This window comes from Pistacia vera, unplaced genomic scaffold (genome assembly GCF_008641045.1).
Source record: "Pistacia vera cultivar Batoury unplaced genomic scaffold, PisVer_v2 Contig130, whole genome shotgun sequence".
In the NCBI taxonomy this organism is placed as follows: domain Eukaryota; kingdom Viridiplantae; phylum Streptophyta; class Magnoliopsida; order Sapindales; family Anacardiaceae; genus Pistacia; species Pistacia vera.
The window spans coordinates 75,170-85,841 of NW_022195358.1; the positions used below are offsets into that span (position 1 = coordinate 75,170).

The 10,672-nt window shown below is 37.0% G+C and overlaps 1 protein-coding gene across 1 annotated transcript; it reads left to right on the plus strand.

Moving 5' to 3' along the window:
* Positions 1–8,243: 8,243 nt before the first annotated feature.
* On the plus strand, positions 8,244–9,614 carry LOC116122010 (protein WHAT'S THIS FACTOR 1 homolog, chloroplastic-like). The gene has a single exon (XM_031407917.1). The coding sequence runs from the start codon at positions 8,380–8,382 to the stop codon at positions 9,595–9,597; it is 1,218 nt and encodes a 405-aa protein (XP_031263777.1). The 5' UTR covers positions 8,244–8,379; the 3' UTR covers positions 9,598–9,614.
* The last annotated feature ends 1,058 nt before the right edge of the window (positions 9,615–10,672 follow it).

The following is a 10,672-nucleotide window of genomic DNA, read 5'->3' on the forward strand; positions in this document are numbered from 1 at the left end:
GTATCATATCATCCACATAAATAATTAAAGCAGTCACCTTTTCCTTTTTGTGCTTTAGAAACAGTGTGTGATCTGAGTTACTTTGTTTGTACCCAAAGTTCCTCATTACCAGTGCAAATCTTCCAAACCAAGCTTGAGGAGATTGTTTTAATCCATACAGTGCTCTTTTTAACTTGCACACCATTCCTGTCTTCTCTGAAACTCTCGGTGGAAGATCCATGTACACCTCCTCTTGAAGTTCTCCATGAAGAAAAGCATTATTCACATAATATTGCAACAATGGCCAGTTTTGATTAGTAGCTACAGAAAGCAATACACGTACAGTATTACTCTTTGCCACAGAAGCGAATGTCTCATTGTAATCCACCCCATATTTTTGAGTGTATCCTTTTGCAACCAATCTTGCCTTATACCTCTCTACTGAGTCATTAGCTTTGTGTTTTATAGTGAAAATCCATCGACACCCAACATTCTTCTTTCCTGGAGGCAAGGGTACCACATCCCAAGTGCAATTCTTTTGTAATGCTCTCATTTCTTCAGCCATAGCTTCGGTCCATTTAGTATTTGCTAATACATCCTACAACTGTCTTGGAATAGATACAGTGGATATTTGACACAGAAATGATTCATATGACTTGGAAACTCTATGGGTTGACACATGATTACTAATGGCGTACTTTCCTTTACTATTTAAATCTGCATCATATTGGGTTTTGGGTTTACCACGATTTATACAGGCTAGTAATTGATATTTTGGCGGTTCAGATTCGGGTTCAAGGTCAAGTTCAAGTGTAGTATTCAAACTATCACTAGTTTCATTCAAAGTTTCATCAGGTTCAGAAAGTACCTCATTCGAAGCCTCAGGAGTAGATTAAACATGTTGCGGAGACAAAGAGGAACTATCAGCATTACTATTAGCAGTATTTGGACATGTTGTCAAGCTATTTCCTTCTTCCAGAGAGTTCTTGGTATCTAGAGTATCATGTCTCTGGTCATTGGGAAGAGATGTAGCAACAATAGGTATATCATCATGGCTATTCTCTTCAAAAACACCATCCATCTCCCTCTGAAGAGGAAAGCCATCAGTAGAGAAATAGGTCAAATCCTCATTAAAAGTAACATCCATAGTAACATACATCTTTTGAGTGGGTAGGTGATAACAACGGTATCCTTTCTGATAAGAACCATATCCCACAAATACACATTTGACAGGCCGAGGTGATAGTTTGCTACGTTGATGAGAGTGAACATGGACATATGCAACACATCCAAAAACTTTGGGAGGGAGATTAGAGACAGGGGGCATATTCTTTATCTTTGCAGTGAGGACCTGAAATGGAGTTTGGAATGCAAGAATACTAGAAGGAACTCAGTTGATGACATACATAGCAAATAGTAAAGCCTCACCCCATAAATATTTAGGAACATTCTTTTCAAATAAGAAAGCTCGAGTAACCTCTAGAAGTTAGCGATTACGTCGCTCAGCCACACCATTCTGTTGTGGTGTATTAGCATAAGATGTTTGATGAATGATGCCTTGTGACTGAAAGAAAACAGCATAATCATTTGTGAGATATTCACCTTCATTGTCTGAACGAAGTACTTTGATAGTTGTAGAAAACTGATTTTGGACCATAGTGCAGAATTGTTTAACAACATTGTTCACATCACTCTTGTGCTTTATTAAATAAATCCATGTAATTCAAGTACAGTTATCAATGAAGGTAATAAACCATCGCATACCACCAGAAGTAGAATGGTGTGAAGGACCCCATACATCCGAATGAATGATAGTAAATGGCATTGATGCTTTATTATCACTTTTTGGAAATACTGTACAGTGGCTTTTAGCTAAAATACAAGTCTCACAAGTAGAACATTTGAATTCTTTATTATAAGACTCAAACAAAGTAGGTAAAAGATGCTTTAAGTAGCCAAACGATGGATGTCTAAGACGTTGATGCCATAACCAAATCAATTTCTCATTCTCCAATACATGCTTACTGGTCTAGTTTGTTGAAATCTCAACTTGGAGCCATGATGAAAGTACCACAAGTCCCCTCTCTTAAAACTATGTCCCATGTCTTCCTGAGTATAAAGATCCTGAAAAAGGCAATATTTCGAGAAAAAATGACAGGAATATGAAGTCATAAGTTTAGACACAGATAATAAATCAGTCTCTAAAGTGGGAACCAGGAGAACATTGGGTAACATAATATTGGGTGTAAGTTGAATCGTACCAATGCCAATAACAGCATTTATCTGACCAGTGGCAGTTCTAACACAATATTTTGAGCAATTTTTAGTGAGGGTAGTGAATTTCTTAGGGTTATTAGTCATATGATATGTTGCTCCTGTGTCAATTATCCATGCATTATCACAAGCAGACATAGAAGTACATAGAGCATAATCAAAGTTACCTGACTTGGCCTCATCTGCATTTTCAATGGTTGAAATGGTAGCAAGTGATGCTCTACTTCCTTGTTTTTTAGCAATAAGCTCATCTGCCCAATAAGGTCGACCATGAAGTTTCCAGCATTTGTCCACAGTATGATTTTTACCACAATGAGTGCATTTACGTTCATCTTTAGCCGGATTTGATCCACCAAATTTGAAAAAGGGTTTTGGAGACTCATATAAACTGCCCTCCTTCCCTTTACGTGCAACTAAGGCGCTACCACTTGTCTTTTCCTCACTCCCCATAGTTTTTAAGCGAGTATCCTCCTCACAAATAATGGCATAAGCTTTTAGGACATCAGGAAGAGGATCAAAACGAAGCACATGGGCACGAGCTCCATCAAGATGAGAATCTAATCCTGCCAATAAGATGTAAACACGAAAATTTGTGACAGTTTCTAAGTGGGTGCAGAGATCAATTTCATTCTTGATCTGAGGAAGATTGATAGCATCGAGTTCCTGCCAAATAGTTTGTAGTTCTTCATAGTAAACTTCAAAGGTACAACCTTCTTGTTTGATGTTGATAGATCTTTGTGTTAACTCATATACTTTGGAAGAATTATTACTTACAATATAGGTCTTCTCTATAGCACACCAGATAGCCGCTGCTGTAGGAAGATGTCAGGGACCAAGAATCATGGGATGGGAGTGATTGATGCTTACCATTAATCATTAAATTAGTGTTATTTCCTTTCAATCAATATTATTTCCTTTCAATAAATTTGTGCTAGAATTATGCAATTGTAATTTTCCTTTTTTGTAATAATGGGTTATTGCCTATTCCATCAAAAGCTGTTCAGCTACTTAATAGCTTGAGGCTAAGAATGAATATTATCTGATCAGTATTATCTTCAACCTTGGGTTGATTTGGAGTTGTAGTTTTTTTTCGAATTAAACCAAATAAAGAGGCCTAGGATCCCTCGAAGTGTCCTACAGAATTCCATCATAGGTAGAGTAAGCAAGAATGATCCTTGTTCTATACCCATTCATGAACCCATTACGAGGTCGCAAACACTGGCATGTCAGAACTTGGTATCACAGCCAGGCATGTCCGACCACCATCTCGAGCAAGTGGAGAATGAGCTTGGCTCATTGGCTGCGGGCCAAAAGGAACTACAACAAGCTATGAAGGCTAGTGAAGAATGTCTCTTGAAACATATGGAGAGCATGTTTGCTCATTTTTCTACGCGTAGTGGAGGACATGACGATGATGTCGAGTCCTCTCGTGGGCCCCGTCGTAGCCTTTCAGGAGGAGGCTCTCTTGTACCCAAAATCACTAAGTTGGACTTTCCACGCTATAATGGCATGGATGATCCAACCAGGTGGATTTGTCGAGTGGAGCAATTTTTCGAGTTTCAAGGCACCGAAGAGGTGGAAAAACTCCCCATGACTAGTTATCACTTGGACGGGGATGTCCAGTTGTGGTATCAACGTTTCAAAAATCGGCGACAAGGCATCAATTGGGAAGTTTTCAAGTACGAGTTGCATTTACTATACGAGCCTTCAAGATACCAAAATTTTTTTGGGGATCTCACCAAGCTTAAGCAAACGGGAAGCATCCGCGATTACCAAAGGGACTTCGATTGTTTGTTACATCGAGCTGGCCATTTGTCTGAAGAACAACAAGTTAGGTGTGTGAGTAGGTTAAAAGAGGCAATATGAGTGGACGTGCAAGCATGTAATCCAATTTCATTATCTGTAGCTATCGGTCTTGCATGACTCTATGAGTCTCGTATGTATGACCAATGGAAGGGAGGGTACGTGGAACCTCAGCAGTCTCCACCCACCATGGAACATCCACCCTTACCCTCAGCATCTCTTACTCGAGCTAGTACCCCCACCATCAAGAGGTTGAGTCCGACAGAGTTGCAAGAAAGGAGGACACATGGATTATGCTTCAATTGTGACGAAAAATTTTCCTCGGGCCATTGTTGCAAGAAGTTATTTTTAATAGAAGGAATTTTTCCTTCTATTGATGAGTCGTTGGATGAGACTACCATAGAGGAAGAAGCGGAAGAAGAGATTCCCGAAATTAGTTTTCATGCTATTTTAGGAAATGTGGCACCTTAGACCATGCGTTTTTTTTTTTGGAAAATTTGGAGATTCCGTGGTTACAATATTGGTGGATTCCGGTAGCACTCATAACTTTTTGAATTAAAAGTTAGCTACCAAAATGGGAATTTATCCTACAAAGGAAAGAGAATTTTCAGTTCAAGTGGCGGATGGAAATAAAATGAAAAGTGAAGGATTCTGTGAAAGGCTCCCTATTTTAGTGCAAAAGGTTCAATTCCACATGGATTTTTACTTTTTACTGGTGAAAGGATGCGATGCTATTTTTGGAACTCAATGGCTTAAAAACTTGGGTCCAATTATTTGGGAATTCAATGAGCCATGGATGAGATTTTAGTGGGAGGGGAAAACAATAGTTACGTGGGACAAGAGGGCCTAGCAATAAAATCATGGGTGATCGTGATTTAGAGGAGCTGTTGCGGAAAGGGAGAAGAGCTTTTTTATTGCAATTCAATTCCTTAAAAAGAGGATTGGAGATCAAGAGAAAATCTCTCCCACTCTACCCAAATTACCAGCAAAATCGGCACTCCACCCACTTTCCCAAACCATTATGGAAACTTGCAAAAAAGGAGGAGAAAATGAAGCTCTTGTTCATTGACAAAATCTCTCTCCTGCTGAGGCCACATGGGAGAATCTGGCAGAATTGAAGAAACGCTTTTTCCTTGAGGACAAGGAAATTTTTAAGGAGGGAAGAGTTGTCAAGGACCAAGAATCATGGGATGGGAGTGATTAATGCTTACCATCAATAATTAAATTAGTGTTATTTCCTTTCAATCAATATTATTTCCTTTCAATAAATTTGTGCTAAATTATGTGATTGTAATTTTCCTTTTTTGTAATAATGGGTTATTGCCTATTCCATCAAAAGTTGTTAAGCTATTTAATAGCTTGAGGCCAAGAATGAATATTATCTGATTAGTATTATCTTCAACCTTGTGTTGATTTGGAGTTGTGGTTTTTCTCTAATTAAACCAAGTAAGGAGGCCTAGGATCCCTCGAAGTGTCCTACAGAATTCCATCATAGGTAGAGTACGCAAGAACTATCCTTGTTCTCTACCCATTCATAAACCCATTACGAGGTCGCAAACTCTGGCACGTCACAGAAGACGGTCGAAGAGAACTCTCACATGTTTCTCCATTGAATTAAGAAGCCATGTTTGAACGGTGCAATTTTCCTCCTCCCAAGTTTCATAGGCTTAAACATTAGTTTTCTCTGGGGCCTTCTTCGTGCCAGTAATATAGCCAAGTTTTTTCTTGCTAGTAATGGACATGCGAGCAATACGAGCCCAAGAATCATAGGTAGTGCGACCAGTCAGTTTTTCAGGAGCAATTTTGAAATTATCAGATGTATCACCAACCATTTTTGTAGAGAGAAATATCAGGGTAGCAGCAGAAGTATGTTGTAATGATTTAGGACGGTAAAAAAAAAAAAAAAAAAAAAAAGAGCTAGCAAGAGGTTTGTAGTTTACGGACAGTTTCAGAAGCAGGTATATCAATTATGCCTGCTCTGATACCATGACAAACAGAACAATAGTGGAGCAATTTTTTTTCATATATTCATCTCTCTAAGGCAAAAAAATATATAGATACAGAAACAACTAATTTAGGAAAACAGAGAACCTAATTGATCTAATTACCGTAATTACAGGGAAACACTAATTACAATATCAATCAGGAAATTCTACCAATATTTCCTATAATTAACATAATCATATGATACACTAAGATCTCCTATAATTAAGCACAAATCATGCTAACAGCTCTTTCATTTTTACTTCTTCCCCCCGACCCTTTTCATCACTTGCACAGAAATTTTATTAAAAAGAAAATTAGAGACAATGAGGATGGCAGGAAGGTATCAAAGCATAAGGGCATTTGAGTATGAATATCAAACGAAATTCATTCCATAGATTCCATTACTAGCACCATAGATATCCGAATGACATATAAGATTGAATTCATTTCACAAGTTACAAAGTGACGATCAAAATGTTGAAAGTAAGTAGAATTGATTCATACTTTAAACAGTATACGAGAAATCTCATTTCAGTTATTAATAAGATAGCAATAGCATCATAGATTTCGAAACAAAATACAGATTGAATTCATTTCATAGTCTACAAAGTTGTGATCAAGACATTAAAAGTAAGTAGAATTAAATCATTAATTAATACTTCAAACAATATATGAGGAATCACATTTTGATCCTTCAGTAAAGATAGAAACAGCACCAGAAATATCGAAATAACAAATAGGCTGAAAGTAGTGATCAAAAGGTTGAAAGTAAGTAAAATAACAATATATAGCAATAATAAGCTACACCATCTCTGAAGTTGTGAGTTGCTCTTCAGCTTCACCATCTTCTCTGGACTCAATTACCTGAACAAGGTCTGCCTTTCCTCCAATCTTCCTTTTATATTTTCATGTCTCACTGTTTTACTGCCTTTCAAACACATACACAATGCCAGCCTACATCAATTAACCTTTTCATTCTTCGCACTACATCTAATAAGCACTCGTTTATTTAAGCTCAACTCTTTTTACTTCATTTATTATTATTTGGTTTAATTAACTTCATACCTTTTCTGGACTCCAGTCACTAAAACTCAGTTAGTGACTTTTTTTTATCAGTGATTAATTCATGGTAAGATTGATGACACTTTCCCAGTGATGGATTTTAAAATACAATTTTATTATTTAAATTTATATTTTGGTGGTGAACAAAGAGCAAATCCGATCCAGACTATTAAGGCTATTTAAATGGGGGAGGGGGTCGATGAGTTTTTTTTTGTGGTGGAAGATCAATAATACTACACCCACAACCTTTTTATATAAATTTTCTCTCACAAATTTATGTGGTAAAAGATGATTGGGTGATTTTAAATTTAAAATAAATTTTCACTCAATCATCTTTTGCACATAAGTTTGTGAGAGAAAGTTTGTATAAAAAGGTTGTGAGTATAGTATTACTCGTGAAAGATTGGATTTTCGTGGTTGAGATTAATCGGAATTTGACTTGGGAAGGGCGGCTGCGCAAATGCTAATCGCTTAATTGTCGATAATTGGCGAGGTCGACAGAAATAAGGTTTGAGAGGGTTTGATGAGTAATGATCGCGAAAGAGAATGGTTGTGAGGTCGATGAGTTTTTTGGTGGTGGAAGATCAATAATACTATACCCACAACTTTTTTATACAAATTTTCTCTCACAAATTTATGTGGTAAAAGATGAGTGGGTGATTTTAAATTTAAAATAAATTTTCACTCAATCATCTTTTATCACATAAGTTTGTGAGAGAAAGTTTGTATAAAAAGGTTTTGAGTATAATATTACTCGTGGAAGATTGGATTTTGGTGGTTGAGATTAATCGGAATTTGACTTGAGAAGGGCGGCTGCGTAAACCTTAATCGCTCGATTGTCGATAATTGGCGAGATCGACAGAAATAAGGTTTGAGAGAGTTTGATGAGTGATGATCGTGGAAGAGAATGATGATGGTGTGGGGTGTCAATGATGCCAAAATCGGAAATAGAAATATAAATTTAAATAATAAAATGATATTTTTAAAATATGAGGTGAAAAAAATGTAATTAAACCGTAAAAAATGTCATTAAAATAATGGTGGAAAAAGTCGTTTACTCCGTTTCTAATTACATAATAATCACCCACTTAATCAAAATTGTTATTAATCATATATTTTCTAGTCCGTTGAAGCGCTCAACGGCACCGTTTTGCACTTTTCAATTTGCATTCTTCCTCCGGAGAATTAGGGTTTTAACCGACTGTCACTCTCTCTTTCCCTCGCTCCGTTGCTCGCAGAGTGGTTTTGGTTGATTGATTGCATAACATTTCAGGTATGCTCTTCAAAACCAAAGCTTTATTGTTTTACTTACAAAACCTTCGCACGAACCCTAACTTCACCCGCCAAATCAGACCCATTTCAAGCCTGAAAGTTGTGTGGCGAAAAGACCAGAAACTAGACCAAGCCATAGAGGATGACAAACAATACAAGCTCTGTTCCCGGGTCGTGAAGGAAGTCCTGAACGAACCGGGTCAAGTCATCCCGCTTCTTTACCTCGAAAAACGTCGCGAAAGACTACGCCTTATAGTCAGAATCAAGACCTTTCTAAATCGATACCCGGGTCTCTTTGACTCTTACTATGATCGAATTAAACCCAAAACCAACCAGGTTTTGTTTTTGCGTCCCAGTGAGAAGCTTAGAGATTTCCTTGAAGAGGAAAGAAAAATATATGTTCAAAATGAGGAGTTGATTGTGGCTAAGTTGTGTAAATTGTTGATGATGTCTGAGGATAAAGTAATTAGTATTGATAAATTGGTTCATGTGAAGAGAGAATTCGGGTTTCCAAATGATTTTTTGGTTAATTTAGTGCCTAAATATCCTAATTATTTTAAGTTAGTTGGGTGTCCTGGAGAGGGAAAATCGTTCTTAGAGTTGGAATCTTGGAATCCTGAGTTCGCGAAATCTGTTATTCAGGTCAGAGCTGAAGAGGAAGCTAAAGTAACTGGGATTCGTGTTAGACCTAACTTCAATGTGAAGTTACCTTCAGGGTTTTACTTGAGGAAGGAAATGAGAGAGTGGACTAGAGATTGGTTGGAGCTGGATTATATATCTCCATACGAGGATGTATCGAGTTTACCACAATCTTCAAGAGAAATGGAGAAAAGAACAGTTGGGGTTTTTCATGAGTTGTTGTCTCTATCGATTTTCAAGAGAGTTCCTGTGCCTATATTGGGGAAATTTAATGATGAGTATAGGTTTTCCAATGCATTTTCAACTGTGTTCACTAGGCATTCAGGAATATTTTATATGTCTTTGAAAGGTGGCATTAAGACTGCAGTGCTGAGGGAGGCGTATAAGGATAGCGAGTTGATTGATAGGGATCCGTTACTTGAGATTAAAGATAAGTTTGTTGAGTTGTTGGAGGAAGGAAGGCAGGAGAGAGTTGAACAGTTGAAGGTGCAGAGAGAGCAGCTTAAGAAGGAGATAGAGATGACGGCCTTGAGAAATGAGGAGGAGGAATTGTATGAGCATGGGTGCAATGAGCAGATGTGAATCTGAAAGTTTATAGGGAATATGGTGGGAAAGTTTCACAATGTAAAACCTCATAACAGGTATAAAGCCTTTAATTTCAGAGTAAAAATGATTGTTGATATTGAGTTAATTTAATTTCTTATTGTGAGAGATGGTTGCTGCCTCGTCTTCAAGATTCTGCAAAATGTTTGTTGAATATACTGTTGAGCAGCCTGATATTATTGTTAAGGTATAATTTAATTGTTGAAGTCACTAAATTTTGTGCATTGAGAGGGTGAAACTTCTTTTCTTGTTTCAACTATGGCCTTTTTCTTGTCTGGTATAGTTGTTTTGGACATGACAGCAATTATAAAAGGTAAATTGTGGTATGCTTTGTAAAGTTTTTCCCTTGGAAAATGTTTTTCATATCCCATCCACCAATGTTTTTTTTTCAATGCACTTCACAAAATGTATGTATTGACAGCAATTAGTGATGCAAACCCAAAGGTCGGATAACCTGTAAATACTAGGATTTGGTCTCTGTTTTCTAAAGAAGTTGTGTAGAGTACAAATTAAGCATGCTTTTTTCTGTTCTCTATTTAGTTACCAAGTATGCGGCATATAGATTGTTCACAATAGTATTTTGATATCAGTTTTGGTTACCAAAGATACTGCCTACCAGATAGATTGTTCACAAGAATACTATAAAGTCACGTTCTAATTTGTTGCTTGTTAAAGCCCTTGTTCATATTGGAATTGTTGAGACCTGTGTGTCTCATAAGTGCTGAGTGCATTTAGTGAGCGATCTAATGGGATTGTATTTTGTTTTTTTTCTCATATCATGTGTACAGTTTCTTAACTCCCAGATTTTTAGTTTGATTGTTGACTTTAGTAGACATTGGAGGGATGAAAATATTGGATCTTTAAGGAGATTGGCAAATCTAAGTCATTGTTAACTGGATATTTGTTTGATTGTGTCTGTTAAGTAAACTCTAGAGGGTAGAAAAGTTTGATCTTTTAGGAGATTGATGAATCCAAGACATTTTGGTGATTCTGATCCTGCCTTATTAGTTTGTTACCAGTTTGATAATTGGATGTCATTCTGCCTGCTTCTTTT